The 19,177-nt window shown below is 35.6% G+C and overlaps 2 protein-coding genes, 1 long non-coding RNA gene and 1 pseudogene across 3 annotated transcripts; all 4 read right to left on the reverse strand.

Moving 5' to 3' along the window:
- Positions 1-965: 965 nt before the first annotated feature.
- Positions 966-2,594, reverse strand: LOC105128289 (RAN GTPase-activating protein 2-like; annotated as a pseudogene).
- Positions 2,595-6,095: 3,501 nt separating this feature from the next.
- On the reverse strand, positions 6,096-6,869 carry LOC105126829 (40S ribosomal protein S16). Its single transcript, XM_011027839.1, has one exon. It carries the CDS (start codon positions 6,728-6,730, stop codon positions 6,296-6,298), a length of 435 nt encoding a protein of 144 aa, XP_011026141.1. The 5' UTR covers positions 6,731-6,869; the 3' UTR covers positions 6,096-6,295.
- A 589-nt stretch (positions 6,870-7,458) lies between these two features.
- On the reverse strand, positions 7,459-8,000 carry LOC105126838 (uncharacterized). The gene is made up of 2 exons (XR_842501.1): positions 7,640-8,000; positions 7,459-7,529 (listed from the first exon to the last, which is right to left on the reverse strand). It is a non-coding gene; the product is annotated as an uncharacterized LOC105126838 (long non-coding RNA).
- Positions 8,001-9,689: 1,689 nt separating this feature from the next.
- LOC105126842 (ARM REPEAT PROTEIN INTERACTING WITH ABF2-like) lies at positions 9,690-16,459 on the reverse strand. Its single transcript, XM_011027858.1, has 19 exons — positions 16,149-16,459; positions 15,872-16,032; positions 14,884-15,068; positions 14,676-14,796; positions 14,519-14,593; positions 14,311-14,405; positions 14,085-14,160; positions 13,675-13,782; positions 12,885-13,013; positions 12,687-12,755; positions 12,429-12,488; positions 12,135-12,258; positions 11,915-12,054; positions 11,606-11,669; positions 11,399-11,478; positions 10,967-11,031; positions 10,768-10,885; positions 10,557-10,681; positions 9,690-10,142 (listed from the first exon to the last, which is right to left on the reverse strand). Exons 1-19 carry the CDS (start codon positions 16,411-16,413, stop codon positions 10,049-10,051), a joined length of 2,154 nt encoding a protein of 717 aa, XP_011026160.1. The 5' UTR covers positions 16,414-16,459; the 3' UTR covers positions 9,690-10,048.
- Positions 16,460-19,177: the final 2,718 nt, after the last annotated feature.

A 19,177-nucleotide genomic window follows, 5' to 3' on the forward strand; every position in this document is an offset into this window, starting at 1 on the left:
AACTTCGGTTTGTTTTTTTATAGGAAAATTATTTTTTAAAAAAAATAATTTTTTTTAAAAATAAATAATTTTTTGATGTTTAGTAGTATTATAAAAAATAAATTGGAAAACTTATGGAAAATAAACTGAAAAATAATTTATTAATGTTTTATTTTTCTCAAGTTTATTAAAATAACGAGGAACAAATTTTACAAATTAAAAAATTAAATAAGAATAAAATTAAAAAAATATAATTTTATAAATTAACTCAAATAAAATAAATAATAATCAAAATAATAAAGATCAAATCTAAAAAAAAAGATGAAGAAATTAAAATAATAATAATTAACATTTCATAAAGTATTTCAAATAAAATAAGTAACAATCAAAATAATAAGGATCAAATTTGATATAAAAAATTTCAATAAAAAAAATAATAGGAGAGAAGCAAATAATAATTATGAAAATAAGGATCAAACTTATATAAAAATTAAATTTTAAAAAATGAAATTGAAAAATAAATATTCAAAATAATATATATATATATATATAGCAATTAAAATTTTGAGGATCAAATTTGATATAATCAGCAAAAAATAACATTTCTAAATTTTTCAGAATTTCCGGAAAGTGTTTTCTGCCTAAATTTTTCAAGAAAACACTTTCCTGAAAACCAAACCAAATTTTTTTTTAGCTGGAAAGTGTTTTTCATTGATCAACTTTCCTAATAGCAAACAAACACAACAAAGTTTGGAAATTGATTTTCCGGAAACTATTTTTTGGAAAACAAATACAGCAAAAAAAAAAAACACACTTTCTTGAAAATCAAGCTAAATTTTTCTTTAACTGAAAAGTATTTTTTATTAACAAAAAAATATTTTCCGTTCATCAGAAAGTATTTTTTATTAATTGGAAAGTATTTTTTATTGATCAATTTTTTTAATGATAAATAAATATAAAAAAATTAAAAATTTATTTTTAAAAATTTATTTTTCTAGAATAAAACATAAAGTTGAAATTCTCCGGCTCCGTTCCAACTCAAGCTCATCATCTTCACCCTCTCCAGACTCCTCTTCGTCGCCACCTCCTTCAGGATCATTCTCATCGAAGGATCCAAGCCTATCAGGGAATTTCTCAAACAATTCATTTACCTCATCAATGCCTTCATCAAAGATAAACTTACCATTGATATTCAAATATCTAAACTCAGGCTTCTGCCCGCTACCTTTGCCAAGACTCGAGCCCCAGATCTTCCTGAAGAATTGTTGCTCATCTCAACTTCCTACATCTGGAGATGGCTTTCTTCAAAGACCTTACTTATCTGGATAGTACCTTCATCCTTTAGTTCATTTTCAGCCAAGTTCAACTTCGTAAGATGCTGCATCTCGAATATACAAGCAGCTACAATAGGAGAAGCTTCAGCTGTTATGTGTCATTTCCAGTCATATCCAGGACTTCCAGAGAAGGAGCCGATTCCTTGAAAGCACTAGCTATGGACATGGCACCTTCATCTTCCAAATTAAGATAGCTCAGATAAACTTCTGTCAAACCAGCATATTTGGAAAGAGCTTTACTCAGAGCAACTCCTGCTTCTTTCCCAAACATGTTGTCTCGCAAATCAAGCTTCTTCAAATGGGTGCAAGTCTCGAGTGCTTTTGACTAGGCAATTCCTCCTTCACAGACTACCCTTGTAGAGGAACATCGAAAATCTTCCAGTAAGGGAGAACATTTCACACCCCTAGAGATGGCAAGTGCTCCTTTGTCTCCAGTCATATTGTTATGAAATTGAAGAGCCCTAAGCTTCTCAGTGGAAGGGATTAATTCACAAACTGCTTCCGCTGCTTCCTCTGAGATGCCATCATTCATTAAGTATAGCTCCTCTAAGCAACTCTGAGATATGAGGACTGCCCCAAATACCCTAACACCCTTCTCACCCAAGGCATTATTCGAAAGAATCAAAGACTTGGGAATGCTACCTTCCAGGGCAGTGAAGAATATATTCATAACTTCGAGTGCTTCTGCCTCTGGTCTTCCAGCAATAAAATCTGACAAATCATCTTCCTTCAACTGATCCTTGATGGAGGCTAGAATGAGTTCAGCAACACGGGCTCCTTCCAGACCACAGCTTCTAGTGCTAAAGCATATTGTAGTGTAACAATTTCCGGGATCCTTTAATGGCTTAAGTATTTCCTCAGCCTCCTTCGCCTCAATAAAGGATCACGCACCTTTAGATATATCAAAAACAGTGTCACGGGGTGCACTAACTATATCAGATGCCAAAACTTCTTTTTCATTCCTAATTGCATGGCCTCTTTGAGAACTTCCAAAATTAGCTTGCTGCATTACTTGGCATAAAGCTGTACTGCAGAACTTCCATCACCGTCTGGCTCCTTTTCATAGTGCTCATTTGCAGTAGCAAAAGCAACATCTTCAATTCGTTTTGCATTCTCCTCGGCCTCCTCTTTGCTGAGACTGCCATACTTCTGGGTGAAAATTGATTTGGTAGTTAGATTGTCGGTAACGCGTACAACAAGCATTTGCCTTGTGTTTTGATTGGGGGGCCACAGTTTTATTGAAAACAGTCGGCATTGTGAATTCAATTCTGTGGCATCCATTGCAGACAAACCTGCAGATGAAGACTGCAGCATCAGCTTTTAATGACAAACTTTTCCACCTTTTCCAACAATCAAACTGGAAAAGAAAGGAAAATAAAAATGGGTTGAAATATTCTCAACAATGAACAAGAGCGTATTCATAAAACTAAGTTTAGAAAATACCCAACCATCCAATATAGAGGTAATAAGAAAGAACACATCCCAGATAATATTGACTATGGAACCAGACATTGTATAAAGAAAGTATATCCGAAAGTTTTATTTCATTCTAAACAAGAGTCTAAAAAAAAAGTGGTAAGCATCTAAAATCTATCAAAATGCTAAGGCTAATTTGATCTGAAAAAAAGGACCAAAAATTCATTAGATCATAAACATAATGAGAGTCCTGTGACACATAAATCATCTCCAAACGCCAACTACAGAAATTGTAATGCAATCAAGGTCAAACAGTTCCTTCCTGTAACATTAATATATTAGATCAACAGAAATAATTGCATTGAATTCCTTCCTCCAGAATTCCATTTTATCTGCAAAAAAAAAAAAAAACCTTTCCTTTTACACAACAGAAATACCAGACAGCTTCATAACTTACATTTTCATTATTTATTCATGAAGAGATGATATTATCCCTTTTCTTGCTACATTATTCACTTAAACTCAATTTCCTATCCCGCGAACTTACAATGAACCTAACCTTTCGGGTCCAGAAATTGCTACAGCGTATTAACATAGCAAAATACAAAAACGAATGCCTAGGTTTTTTCAGAATTATATTTTTGCTTAGGCCTGACTTTGAGTTAGATTTGGGCTGACAGATTGATTTGGATTCCATTATTTTATTTTTACTTACATTCTAGGATCGTGGGCTTGTGATGCTTGCCACCCTTTTGCTTTTTTGAAGTATGTTTGTTCTGTTAAATTCAAAAACCGACTTGTAAGACCTCTGAAATAGGTTTGTTGTAATACCCATTCGTGCTTGGATAATCGAAATCAGATGGTAGCAACTGCAATTTCTTTTGACACTTTTCTTCATATTTAATCTTACATTTATTCTTTGAGTGACCAGGAGGGAAGTTTGCCTGTGAGTGAAAGGCTCAATATTTGTTATTAAGCAGCAGGCCCATTGAAATCTCACATCTGGTCTAGGACGGCAATTGAAAGGAGACGAACGACTCCCTCTTTTTTCTTTTTCTTTTTTCCTCTCACAAGCAATGGTATGATACTGTAAAAAAATGCTCCCGTGTTATAGAAATACCTGGTTTGCTGTCAGAAAGGCCTTCTATCCTGGTAAGGCTAACCAGAGCACCGTGATGAACAAGGTTGCACGTTTATTCTACAATCTACACAACTCCACAACGAAATTCAAGTCAGCAGTGGTCTCTGCTTAGATCTGATGATTAATACAAATCAAAAAATTATAGGAGCCCGGTTCCAACGCAGCATGTAGGCTGTAGCTCATAGCAAAAGCCATAGATGAATCTAAATCTAATCCGAATGTCATGATCATAGATGCCGGTTGGCCTTTTCCACACTTGATTAACCTGATCAAGACACCTGATTTATGAAATCTAACCATTTATTCTCTCACCAATCAAGGGGAACCACCAAACAGGCAATCTCCCTCGATGGCTCCACAACCAAAGTAACCAAACAGGCAATCTCCCTCAATGGCTCCACGACCAGAGTTAACCAGAGCTTTTCTACATCCAACTCGTCTCTGTAAAAGATGGCTCAACAGAACCGTGAAAGCTAAGAGCAATCAGCCTATTGTAAGTCAATCACATGAAGTGCATGCTCATTGTCGATCGAATGGGGGCTTGGAGCAGCGAGTTTCACCAAGCTTGACTGGCGTTATAACTCTCGACATTGCTCTACTTATTTCTAGCATCTGCACATTATGAAGATCACAAGCATTCCAAACAAACAAGGAGCTACTAATTTGCCTACTCGTGTTGTCACGCAGTTGGAAGGATCAACGTTCCTTCCAGTACGAAAATAAATATTTTATATTGTTAATTATCCACGAAAGTGCTGATAGTCTTGTTTGATAAGGTCAACCGAGGCTGCAAAACTAAAAAGCTTGGTCCTGAAAAGGACAACAGTATAATCCTATATGTTTTAATTTTTTTTAAAAAAATAATATTTTATTATTATTTTTAAATTATTTTAATGTAACAACATCAAAAATAATTTTTTTAAAATTAAAAAAAAATCATTTCAATATATTTTCTAATAAAAAATATTTTAATAAATAATCACACTCACGTTCTTACAAACTCAAACAAAAAGTTCTTGCTCAAGTTACTAGAGGTTTGAAGATGACATTTTGAATAGCAAATATTATCCTGCAAACTCCTATTCATGACGATTTAGTCTTGATGACATTAATACCATGCAGGAAAGCTAGGCCACAACAATCATATGAAGCAGTTCTCAGCTAGTGGACCCATGATAAAGTCACATGCTCCCCGTTCCAAGTGACAAAACTAAACAGTGAGGCACTGAACATTCCCACCACACAAAAGAATCCCCCAATCTGCTCAATACAATTCAAAGATAGCTCCAGTTGCCAGAGCAATACCATTCATTAATACCAGGGAGTGTAATAAAACAACATCGTTGCAATAACTAACGAGACAGCAAAGGATGAACAGAGGCTCATTTTCTCAGAAAATATCGGGATTGAAAGAAATGGAATGTCAAACCTCTAGGCAAAAGAAAGCTCTGAAGTGCAAGAATGAAGACTTCTGATGACCTAACCATTTACAATCCCACCAGATGGCAGATTGGATTGGAACATCCCACCAGCAGTTTCTTTTTTCTTTCATTTCTCAAACTGGATTCACACTGAAGTGTGATATTTGGTGACTGATCCCCAGCCACTATCAGTCCGCCTGTATGGCTCCTTCACTTCACATAACTAAAGCTAATTAAAGCACGGGAAAAAAGGCAGAAAGGATTACCTAACGCAAGAATGATCCACGTATGAATAGGCATTGATACCTCCATATAACAGAAATCCAGCATTAACTGGACAATAAAACTGAGTCTTCACAAGCAATAATCAACATCAACGCAATAGATTATCCAAGTAATTACTCTATAGACATCAAACATCAAGTCCCTCACCTATGCTAAGCATGCACCCTAAACCCACATTCCCCAGGCAGATTTGTCCTCGCCCACATGTTTAACGCACTACCACCACTGAGGGCATACCCTCTATCAGTCACCATTGTAAATCAGCTATAACTAAAAACATCCATGTCAATAAAAGTTCATTTAAAAAAGGCACCATTTGCCCTAAAGAACTAGGACCATATTAATGCAAGCATCCATTGTCCTTTTATGGGCAGCCCAACATGGTATAAGTTCCTGTATAAAACATATATAGTTTTAGTTTCAAGGTACCTAAACTCAACTTCAATTCAATAACAAGCACAATTCAAAATGCAAATCGCAACTAAAGCACACATACAGTCAATTACAAGCAAAACCAGGTTAAAAAACAACAATTGCAATTCCACGAAAAGGAAATTCATATGACATCAAAATCCACGACAAAACTTGTGAAAATTCATAGCAGTAATACCAGTAATCATAGTAACCCTTCCCTAAAACCCAACAAACTTGAAACAAAATACATAAGCATAACATAACCGAAAGAAAACGATTAGTCCACCAAAAAAAAAAAGGTTTGTTCAACGGTAAGATTTCTGGAATCTAGCTCTGGCGCCACGTCCACCAAACTTCTTAGTCTCGCACCTTCTTGGATCAGCAACCAGCAAAGTTCTATCATACCTCACCAAAATGTCCTTTATCTCCTTCTTGCTCTGCTCATCCACATACTTCTGGTAAAACGCCACAAGTGCCTTCGCTATGCTCTGCCTGATCGCATAGATCTGAGACGTGTGTCCTCCACCCTTGACACGGATCCTCATGTCCACTCCAGCAAAACGTTGTCGTCCTAAGAGAAGGATTGGTTCATAGGCCTTGAATCGGAGGATTTCAGGCTCAACAAGCTCAATTGGGCAGCCGTTGATCTTGATCAGGCCGCGACCACGCTTGCAATGGGTGACTGCGACTGCTGTTTTCTTCCTTCCAAAGCACTGCACAGACTCTGTTGGCGCCGCCATGGTTGGTTGGCTAGGGTTTTCTTCTCGGGGTTTGGTTGCAGCCAAGCGCTTAAAAACTCACAAAGTGAAATGGGGGAGTGTGGGCAGACAAAAAACGCAGGAATATAAGGGGAGGAGTTTTAGGGTTTTTGAGTTGATGACATGGAGGATGGGAATAGGTTTCTGCTGTGATTGCACGGTTCTGATGGGTTTTATGACAATAGGGTTGGAGGGTGGCCCATTAATTGCCCACGAAATTCCAGACAAGCAAAGTTTATTTGGGCCTTAAGGTGGCTGAAATATCCGCGAGCTTTCGCTCAAGCAATTTGTAGACTTTTCCCCTGGCTGCTCGTCCAAGAATCGTTACCAACACTGCCCATTTAGATCAGCGAGGTATGATCCTCTTTGGGCCACAAGAGATTTCACTGATATTCTGTCAAGAGACCGTACGGATTCAGTGTTAAATATTCACAGATTGATCTGGCCAGAGGTGGGAAAAAAATCCAAAAAATCAATTTAATGAGAAAACTAAAAAAATTAACTGAAAAAATCGTGAAAAAAATAATTGAATTAATTAAAATATTTTGGTTTAGTTTAGTTTTTGGTATTGACGGGTCTAAACTGAACTCGAACTAAACCAAACTGATTTAATTTTTTAAAGAAAAAAACAAATTGTGGCCACCACCTCCCTCCCATTAGCCAACAACCCTAGCAGATCATTTATCATTTTTTTCCCTTTCATATAGCCGCCCCTCCCCTCCCATTAACTCTTTGAATGCTTTCATTATTTGAAGGGTCCTTTTCATTCACAACTTCCATGCTCTCTCTATCTCTCAACGTAAAGGAAAAGTAACCAATTACAGGTAAAACTTTAATATTTCCTTTCAACATTTGAGTAAAATTTGTCTTTTCTCTTCCAATCTTTCATGCCTTTCTGTCTCTTATCTCTCAAAGTTGTCATGTCAAAGGTGAATTGCTGGTGATTCTTCCATTGATTTACTTGATTCTCCTTCTTGGGTCACGGCATAAAAAGATCCCACCTCGATTGCCTGAGAGGGATTATTTCAGGTTAAAAGCTGAAGAGTATCCAGAAAAATCAAAGCAGTGATTGCTAAAAACTGATACTGTTTTTTTGCAATTATTTTTTCCTTTGCAAGAAGCTGTAACAATGAGGACAACGTTGTTGATTCTTAAAGGATGGCATCTTGGCATTGCATTTCAGTTTGAATCGGTTTGGAAGGGGAAAAAACAAAACTGAAATTAATCGGCTTGGTTATTTATTTTGATCCAAAACCGGACCAGACTGAAAATATTCAGCCTTAGATCTAGTAGAGTATATCCTCACCAGCTGCAACTTGCACTTCTCCTATGCCATTACTGTGGGAAAGAACACCCAACGTTCCACGGAGATGTACAATCCGCTACATGGCAAGATACCTCAATAGGAATAAATAAAACATAATCCCAATTCTAATTTAATAATAAAAATAGTAGTATAAAAAAATTTTAAAAAAAAGCAGAGAGGCGTCTGTATTATATTTGTCATACCCGTGCCATCTCGTGGTGTCTCCTTGGTGTTAGTTGGGTGGCGTTGCATAAAACATGGTTAAACGATTATGTTCGTCCGAGCAGGTGGTGCCACGGTGGTCAACGATAGCCGAAGGCAGTGAGATTGAGAGAGAGAACTTTTTTTGGAGGGTTTTGTTAGTGTTTGCATATGTTCCACCAAGTCATCCTTTAAAACCCGGGCAAAAAGGAGCAGCTCTAGGGCCACTTCCTTGCTAGTTGATCCCCTTAGCGAAGAGAAAGATACGAAGCGTAGAAAGGAAATGTACGATGAACTGGAAGTACCTCGTCAACAGAGACGGCAATGAGGCAGGTTTGGGACGGATTATATTTCCCTTGTCCCTGCTTAATATTAATCGAGTTCAGGATGGGAAGGAAATTTATTTGGAGATTCCTCGTTAATGTGTGTGTGTGAGTGTGTGTATTTTTGAAAATTTCACGAGATAGGAGGTATGTGCCTCTTCTCCATCCTCAATTGTTTCAAGACAAAAATATCCCTCGTAGAGTCAGAATTTGTTAGATATATGGGGTAATTTTACCATCCCACTCGTAGACAGAACATCGTTGTCAACCTCCGAAGTTTGATATAAAATCAATCAACAGAACATCGTTGGGCAAAATCTTGCCAGGAAAGCTTTAAGGAGTATGAGAAACCCGTACATGATAACCACACCATATCACTTCAACGCTACAATTTGATCCTAAACCTTTATAATTATGTAAACAAGTTATTTTAAAAAAATTATCCTATTAGGTTTTTGACCTTTAGCCTTCGAAGAACTACATGGGTATTAAATATAATTTAAGTTCAATTTAAAAAATAGACAATCACATCATTTTTTATTTAAATTGAAAATAGAATATTAAAATTATAAAACTGCACATTACAAACATGATACAATGATTTTTTTATCAAGAAACATAATAAAAGGATAGCATGTGAAAATGATAAAAATAACAGAGGCATTTACCTTCAGCTGACTAGAGGACGAGTTTGCTCTTCAAAAAATCACAACACACAGAAAGAGTAAATAATGGTTTTACATGAAGGGTCAAGAGGAAGTTTCTAGAAATATAGGGCACAAATTTGCAAAGATCGAGAGTAAATTTGAATCACTAAAGCTCTGTTTTAAATTTTCAAAAAAGCATTTTTGAACAAATTATTTTTTTATTAATTTCAAATTAATATATTTTTAATGTTTTCAAATTATTTTGATTTATTAATATCAAAAATAATTTTTAAAAAATAAAAAAATATTACTAACATATATTTTAACATGAAAAACTATTTAAAAATACCAGCAACCATACTTCCAAGCTCTAAAACTGATTCAACTTCTCCCAGTCCGCCACCGAACATGCAGTTCACATTGAAAGTCACCTTGAGCGAACCAAGCCCTTCAAAGAAGGATTCTAGACGTGGATTTTTTTCCACTATTTCTTTTGTGAGGTAAATAACTCAAGCAAAAACTATTATTGTCCACAAACCGATGAATCTCTCGCTAATGCCAAGGCGAAAATACACACGCATCACAATCCATGAACACAATAACGTTGGGAGGGGGCCATGTTTCCATCAACATTCTCAACAGAACTAATTTTGGAAACTCAGTGCATTTGCAACATAACTCTGGCAACAGGGATGATTAGGATTTTAGGAGCCATCCTATTTACCGACCTATGAGGACACTTGAATGGCTAGAAATAAATGAGAACAGCTACCACTTTCTGTACAAAAATATCTAGTTAGATATGAAGAATCAGACCAGCCATCTACAGCCGCGAGTTATGTTGGTGAGGGTTGGTGAGTGCGTTTTCAAAGTAATTGCGAATCTCAGGTATTATGCGCTGGATTAATTGAGAGTGCCTGCAAATTTCAGCTCACGAAATAATGTCAAGAACCGGTTAAAGAGTTTGAAACCAACCCTGTCTTTTTAAAAATAAAAAATAAAAATACAATACCCCATACGAACAAGTGTTTTGACTCTAGAAAATCTATTACACAGTTCCAATCAAATGAGCGAGTAGAGAGATCCATTTACATAAAAAGCATGCAATATTGTTTCCAATGATAGACACAAGAATTTAATTTTTGTAAATTTTCTTTCCACCAGTAGAAATATTTTCCCCCTTGATTTTAGGTTATGGCGTCTTGTGATCTCAGATCAGAACTCTTTTTCCTATCTTTTTCCAGTGGAATTAGAAGCATAGATTTATATTTTTCAGTTCATTGCCAGATGGTCTTTTTGCGAGAACAAGTACACAGGTTAAGGCAACGAACCTGGGCTTATCACTCAATTTATCAAACTGCTCCAAAATGAACAAAATGCATCTGTGCCTCAATGAAATAGCATGGAAAGCTTCTGAAAGTTCATACATGCTTCCAATGTTTTCCAATGTTATATCCTTGAGCAAATATAGAATGTTTATCAGACATCAGCTTTCTACTGAAAGCAGTACAAGATTGCACAAAAAAAACCTTCATAGCTCACCTGTGCTATGGTATACTCGCACAGTCGCTTAAGCCCCTCCAAGAGATACTGATCAGCAGCCCTGAGGAGATCCTGTGCAATAATTAATGTAACATCTACTGAACCTGTGTAAATGAATCTGTGGAAAACAGAAACAAGTTAAATAACTGTTCACTACAAGAGTATCTTTCATAAAACTGAACTTTACATCTCAACAAACCTCATCATCAACTCGAAAACATCCCATCTTATATTTGGAATTTCAATGTCCCTTGCATCCTTTTCCTGTAAGACAGGGGAATTAATCAAGATGGACATGAATTTCATTGGAGTCATCTTGGTTGCCTGATTGCATATTACCTAAACTCAAGTTGCCTATCCTATCCATGCTATGCAACAAAACATAATACATTGCTACTTATCCCATTGAGTTCGGCATTCACACAATAAGGGGGGCGAACACGAAGTAAAGCTTTGAAAATAATGAAAGCAGAAACCAATGATTTATATTAGTTAAATGAGTTTAGATTGCAAATGAAGACTGGGTGACAAAATAAAGTTGGAAAACAAAAGTCTCTAGCGACCTCCACCAGGAGGTGCATGAAGAACAGTGGGTAAAACATGACACATGACAACAATGACAAGATCTTACCCGATAACCACCATCGAACATTGCCCGAAATGCATCTGACGAAGCAAGCAGGCAAATTCTGTGGGCAAAGAATCGTCTACCTGCAATACAATTAAGTTAATATTATAACCCGACAGGGCCAGCAAAAAATGTGCCTTGCACTAAAACAAAAATCACAAGTATCCTAGACAAGTACCACAGCAGTATCCAGAACTTAAAATTTACTACCTTCAACTAGAAAGGTAACGTCAGACAATGTAGGATTGTTTACATACTGCTCCCCTAAATATACCTGCAATCAGAATTAATTGTTATTGCACAAACCAAATTCGAATAACAGACAGAAATTTGGAAGGATAGATTATCTTCATGTTTTGAAACAAAGAACAAGTGATAAAACAGCATCAAACAGAAATGCATGATCAAAAATCGAACCTGCAGTGAACATGCTCAAAAAGTCACTTATAACTGTTTATACAATAAAACAAAATGCATGAGAAAAAACAAACAAACAAACAGTTCAGAGAGGAAACACACCTGCGGTGTTGGAGAAGGAGGAGCTGCATCCACAGGAGAAAGGGTTGTTGCTTTGTTGGCCAGCCTGTAAAGAGCTATGGCTCCATCAAGTTGTTGCTTAAGGCTTGAAGAGCCAAGAAGCCCAAGAAGTAAATCCAATCCTGCACTCAAATATAAAAAAAATAAGATTTTTCTTCTGTGTAAAATTTCAAATCACACAATTAATAAGAATAGAACGTGCCACAATTATCAATGAATATTGCTCTCTGGTCATCTGGAGAACAAAGATGTGCAAGAGCTAGAGCAACACGCCGTTGGACAGCCTTCTCCGCTACACGCATTAGATATAATAAGTGGTTTAAAACCTACATATGAAAATTACACGATTACAATTTTAAGGCTTGGATATAAAGTTATGGAGAAAAATAAAACTGCTACACTTTCCACAACTAGATAACTGGCAAATTTTAGGAAAAAAGGAAGAGAACAAGGGAAAGGGAAAGAAAGTAAATAGCCAAAAAATATAAAAACCCACTCTTCCATGAATCTTCTCCTCCAATCTTTTCAAAGTCTTGGCTACGCAATCTTTTGTCGCCTGGAAACATGTTATTGATTTTATATAGATCATTGTAAATCAGGTTAAAACACAATAAGAAGGCCAATATCTAGATTCCAACATGGAAATATCCAAGCTACCATTTGCTTAGAGCAATACAGCATCAGCAGGATAAGCATTTATATGAGCCTAGATACAACAACTACTGTTCAACTATAAAGGAAGAAAGTTGCATACTTGAACAATAAACTCTCCATCCTGCAGCTTCTGAACTCCTCCCACACTGATAAAATCAGAGACATTGTCCTGTTGGAGAAATAAAACACCACAAGATTGTACAATATAAGAAAACTAGTTTAATAATTTTTATATTAAAATGGAACAAAGAATATACTTTCGGTCAAGCTCCTAAGAATTCAGAAATTATTCCACTACCTCATTATCTGCAAGACCATACAGAGCAAAGGCAGCATTATGTTGAAGAGATCCATTCTTTGAATCCAGAAGCTTCAGTAATGGCACCAAACCACCGTTGTGGGCTATACCAGCTTGGTTGTGTGTGTCCTGAAAATAAGTAATTATTTCAACCCACGAGGAACCACCCAACCAGCATTCACAGAATTACACACCAGAACTTACTCAAAGACATTGTTACTTTTCAAGTTCAGATTTATTAGGTTTAAACAATGTGTTGCTGAGATGTAGAACGTTTACATGTTTGATGAAAGATAATTTGAAGCAGGGCAATTTGTCAATTTTAAGGAACATAACAAACAAAAAAGTTGAGCATGCCAGCAAAGGAACTCTTCAACAAGCACACAAGTACAAACATTTACATGTTACAATACCAGAAATTTGACCTCACAGGAATGATTAGCAGTTAAAAAGAGTAAAAGAAAGGAGCAAATTTCCTACATGTAAATCAAGTATCAGGAAGAGGAAGGAAGAAGATTGTGATAACAGAGGTGTAAATAAATACCCCGCTACTCTGTTAGAGAGTTCAGCTTGCTTGATGGAAAAGGCAAGAATCCAAATTATAACACAAATCATGTTATGCAACTATGAAAATCACTGGTGGCCAGATCCAAAGTATTTTGAAGCGAAAAGGTTGTTAACTCTACCAGTAAATGCAACATTGTTTCATCCATAACTGGGATCTTTGTACTTATACGCAGCTAAAGTAAGTGAAGCAAAAAGAAGAAAGAAAGAAAAAAGAAATGGTAACCTGCGCCAACCTCCCCAGTGCAAATGCCGACATTTCCCTCAGTTGGACATCAGGAGACTGGAGCATCTCAATCAAAGGTCTAACTGCACCCCTCTGTACAATGTGCACCTGCAAATAACTTGCTCTTCAATTTACCAAAACAACAGAGAGAGCTAGCAGAGAGAGCAAATATAGCAGTGAATGAATGATCAAAAAAGGTCAGGCAAACTAGCATCAACAGATTAATGTGCACTCTTTAGTGCATTATTTATCAGTTCAAGAGTTCAAGAGCTAAAGATGGATGTAAACACTTAGAAACAATAAGAGAATAAAAAGACAAGCCAAAAGGAAGAGATAAGCAGGAGGAGGGGTGAACTATCAAGAACTCAAGGGGGGATGCAAACGATGTTAAATTCACAACTCTGATGCACCTTGCAATCTGAGTCGGTTGCTGCGAATTGTCCAAGTAATAAAGCAGCCTCCCTTTGGCTCTCAGAGCAGCAGGAGCTGTTGCAAAAAAATAAATTTGAGAAATTGCAAAAGAGAATTAAAGAAAAATAACACGAACTCAAAATTTTAAAACTAGGTATTATCGAAACTCTGCTGGGCCAAGTTGAAAGAAAGTTCAAGGTGACAAGTCTATGAGATTAGACAAACCTCAGTAAACCTATAACAGGTTGCAGAGCCCCAGCAGCAAGAACTTCTCTTTTAATGTTTGGGGATGAATGTACCAGATTCCCAATCACACCTACCTGCAGACATGAAAAAGTAATTCACGATGAAGCAAACAAGAAGTGCAAAAACAAATTTCCTCACTCATGCAAATTTCAAAATTAATCACACAAGACAGTTTGAAATATCATACCGCTTCATAGTGTATGGCAGCATCATCAGATCGCAACATTAATATAAGGGTGGGAAGAGCATAGCATTCAACTATCTGCAAAATCAGAAAATATTAACATTTACTCCTTCTACAAGTGACCTGATAAAAATCAACTTTCTATAGAAGATCCAATCACCTGATTCTTATTTTCATCGTTCTTAAAAGCCAGGGTTCGAAGAGCCCCAGCAGCTGCTCTTTGCACCTTTGTGTCAGTGAATTCAAGCAACTCAACCAAAGGAGGAATCCCACCTTCCATCCTGAATGTCCAGTTCCAAAGACCATAAGGATACTAAGCTGACTGCTGAATACAGAATTGACAAAAATTATCAACAAAATTAGCAAACCTAACACGAGTTTTAATGCTGCTGTTCTCATGAGCAAGATTGGTAATAGCATCAGCAGCTCTCCTAATTACACTATTCACAGCTCGAGAATTAGAACCGTCCCTGTGAACATCCCTGTGCCTCTTCAACAAGCTCACAAGATGTGACAAAGCCCCAGCGTCGACAATGATTTGCTGATGCTCTGGCTGTCAGAAAGAGATACAAGATAAGAGCATGATTTAGGAGGGAACACAGGTTCAATGTCATATCTGGATTATTTTTCAACAAAAATCTTCAAATGCCTTACACCAAATATGTATTTGGGGTGCAACATAAATGATTAGTGAATCATTCAATGCTTCAAATATTAACCGTGCTTCATTTCAATGATGTTTTAGATATTCTTTTGAAATAGTTCCATCAAAGACAATAGATTCCTGCCTCAAACTCCATAAGAACCTCTGCAATTATTCAGTTGTCATTGCATAGCCAAGCACAACCTATATTTTTATTCAAAACAATCATGAGTATATTAGCAATGTCACATGATTCTTGTCTTCAGCAGGATGTATGCTCCTTTGCCTGCCTTTCTTGGCCTCAGTCATAACATGATGGGATCAATATTCACATAATATCCTGCAAATACTCCTAACAAGGACTAAATGCGTGCCACTACAGCTACAATGTTCATACGACAAAGTAAATGAACGGTAGTAACTGCTTTATTCATTAAAATTCAGATCATATAACTCGTGGCCGTACTTTGAAACCAGTAAAAAGAAAGTTTATACTAAAAACCCCCTTCTTGTATGCCGAATTTCTTTATAAAGAATAAGATAACTAGCTGTTCAATTAGTAGATGATCAACAACACAATAACATCAGCATAACATAAAAGAATTACAAGTTAACTATGCAGAAAAGGAAACCTCGAAATCAAAATCTTTTTCACTCTATTATTCAAACACCACATGCAACATACAGATATACGAGTAATTGAACTGGTTCACCTTGACAGCAAGCAGTCCAAGCGCAAAAGCACTTTCTTTCTCGACCTCATGCTCAAATGGCTTCGAGTTATTGTGATCAATTTCACTTGACGGTGGTGCTTCAAGATGCTTAACCAGTGCAGGAACTGCACCTCCTTCAACAATCACGTTCACCACTTCCTCTGTAACAAAATTCCTCGTTTTATAAGCAAGACATGCGAAAACACATTTATATGAAACCGGATCTCGATTTCATGAAGAAAAGTAAGACATGGAAATTTAAGGAAATTGAGGTTACCGTTCTTGGCGAGTTCCGCGAGGATGTGAGTGGCGCGTTTAGCAGCACCGCGATGAGTTTCGTGCCATGAGAAGGTAGAGTTGAGAATATTAACCTGGGTATAGACCTCGTTCAATATCACTCTCCGTGCCTCACCGTATGGAGCTGCGGCTGCGGCCTCCGCCGCCGAGATCTCCCTCTTCCCCTCCTCGATTTCCTCCTCTAGTTTCCTCTTTTGCCCCTTCCTCTCGGGGAGTCTATGAACTTGATGCTTCTTCAGCTCCATCAACACAGACAAAGTGAGGGGCTGGTTCGAAATGAAATTTTAGGATTTTGAAGAGATCACTGGATCAGGGGTACTTTGGAGATTTACATTTTTTTAATACTTTTATTTCACATTTATGATTTTTTTTTCCTTTTCTTTTCCTTTTTTTTTTCTTTTTTTTCTTTTTCCCCCTCTGATGGGGATGTCGAGTAGTAAGGTGTCCGGTTTAAACCGGCCACTCCACTTTCCCGTCCGGATCTAATTCGGTGGACATTGCGATCTGGGGTCGGTTGTTTTAAATTGCTAACTTGCACTACCGCCGAAGTGAGGAGAAGCTGTGAAATATGCTAACGTGCGCAAGCTATGTGAGGGGGCGGAGCAGAGTTGGGTCCACACGACGTTGAGATCCACCTGGATTGGATGTAATTGAATGGCAGGATCGTCGTGCGTGCTGGCAACAAAACAAGGGAGGGATTGAAGCTCACTCTTTTGTCTGTGATATAACATTGAACAAATTGAAAATCTCAGGCTTCTAGGTTAAAAAAAACCGAGTGGTGTGGTGAATTTACTGTTACGCTATGTAATAAATCAACATGAACCTGAATGGTCTGCTTTTTCTAGATTTTCAATTTGATCATCCATTTTCTTTTACATAATTGAGTTGTTTAGAATCTAAATTAGCATTCAATTACTTATTAACTTTTTTTTGGAATGAATAGTTAGATTGAAATACATAAAACTAAAGTAAAAAGAACAAGTAACATGGATGATGATTTTGAATTTCATTTGAAAAATTCCTCTTGATCTCCCATTTTTATTAATTATTGGGTAATTGGTTTATTTAGTTATTAAAAAACCAATTTTGATATGAAACTCTATTTTTCTTGTTTTTTAATTAGTTTTTTTTTTAGGAAAAAGAGTAAGGCTCTAAATTTTGGTGTAAAAAAAAAGGTTATTATTGATGACATTTTCAACTATAAAAATAATTAATATCAATATCAATGGATTTTATTTTATCATGGGAGTTTCACATGGAATTTTGATGCTAATCTAATTTCAGGGATATTATTTGTTGTGGTTTGATTTTGATATTTTTAAATTTTTTGAGATTATGAATAAGTTTATTGAGATGTATAAATGTTTTCTATATATTTGGGTTAAGAATAGTTTTAAAATGGTTTTTTTAGTAAAAAAGTCGAGTCTTTTTTTTTCAATGACTCTAGTTGTCTTTTATTTTTTTATTTTTAAGGAGAAAGGAAAATTGAAAAAGACGATAGGTCACCCATTGTTTTAAGAAATAAAGGTTACCTCGGGCACACGGGCTAAGCTGGAAGGCCTCACGTTGGGGTTATTTTTCTTTTAATGCTTATACAAGTTGAGTCATCAAATCTACACACATGGGCTCCTTTTAGTTTTTTTTTTTCTTAAAAGAAATATATTGTTATTTTATATCCAAGTTAAAAAAATTGATTAATTAAATTATTGAATCTAGTTTTATTAATGAGTTAAATTACAAGTTTGACATGTTAATTCATAATATCTAGAGTATTAGTTGTTGTTTTTTAATTCTTTTTTGTCCATCAATTAAAAAAATATTTTCATCATTTGTTATTGATTATCTATTTTTTTATTTAACTTGAACTCAAAAAAATATAATTGTATCATTTATTATTGATGCTCTATTTTTATCATCTCAACTTACACCTTGGCCGTGATTTTTTTCATTTGAAAAAAATCATCCCAGAAAATTACCATGCATTATATTTTCATACAATAAAATCAAAAATTATCATTAAAATAAAAATTTATTGAATTCGATAGTGTATGACTTGGATTGCGAGTTTATTTTATTAAATTATGTTAACTTATGTTATTTTAAAATTAAATATTTTTTTTAACAAATTTTGTGTATGCGGGAAAATTAAATCTTTTACAAAAGATTTTATTTTAGTGTCATAATATACTCGTGAGAAGTGTTTTTAATATACTTGTTGATAATTAATTAAAACTCTTAATGAATCCTCGGGTGATGTCCAATGACAAGAAATAGAATAATGGTAATAAAAATAAAAATTATATAAAATGAGCATGAGAAATTAAATCTCATCTCGCATGTAAGATTTTCTTTTAATGCTATGGTTTGTTGCTAGTGAGTATTTTTAAGACATTTGTTAAAAACATTTGACCTCTATTTGATGCTTATCGGAGATAAGCATTTTCAGTTTAACCCAGTCATTAATCAAAATAGATAATTAAAATAAGTTTATGTTTTTTTTTAAAAATTTGAATTAAATTGAAAAAAAAATTGGTTCGGATCAATCAATCTTAATCCAGTTCAGTTCAGTTTTTTCCTTCCAAACCAATCACTTCAATTTTGTAGCTTCGAAATCTATGAAATGATGCAATTTTTGTACAAACCAAAATAAGGATTTTCTTTTAGCAACCCAAACCTATCAAGAATCTACATAAGCCAAAACAGGGGTTTAAATCCATATCAAGAATCTGTATAGGGCAAAATGATACAACTAAAATATTGATGTCTTCTCCTAGGTGTAGGAGTGTCGAAGTAATAAATAACCCGGCAAGACCGGGGTCAAACCACGTAGAGGTTAATTGTACAAATTATAAACAACAATAACAGTAACTATAATAATAGTAGTAATAATAATAATAAAGAAGAAGAAGAAGATGATGGTGAACTTCGAGATAGAATATTAGTGTAAGGATTAAACAATGATAATAACAAATGTCAAGGTTAGAGGTTCCACTAATGGTATATCAAACA

This window comes from Populus euphratica, unplaced genomic scaffold (assembly GCF_000495115.2).
Source record: "Populus euphratica unplaced genomic scaffold, PopEup_1.0 scaffold1.1, whole genome shotgun sequence".
Lineage (NCBI taxonomy): Eukaryota > Viridiplantae > Streptophyta > Magnoliopsida > Malpighiales > Salicaceae > Populus > Populus euphratica.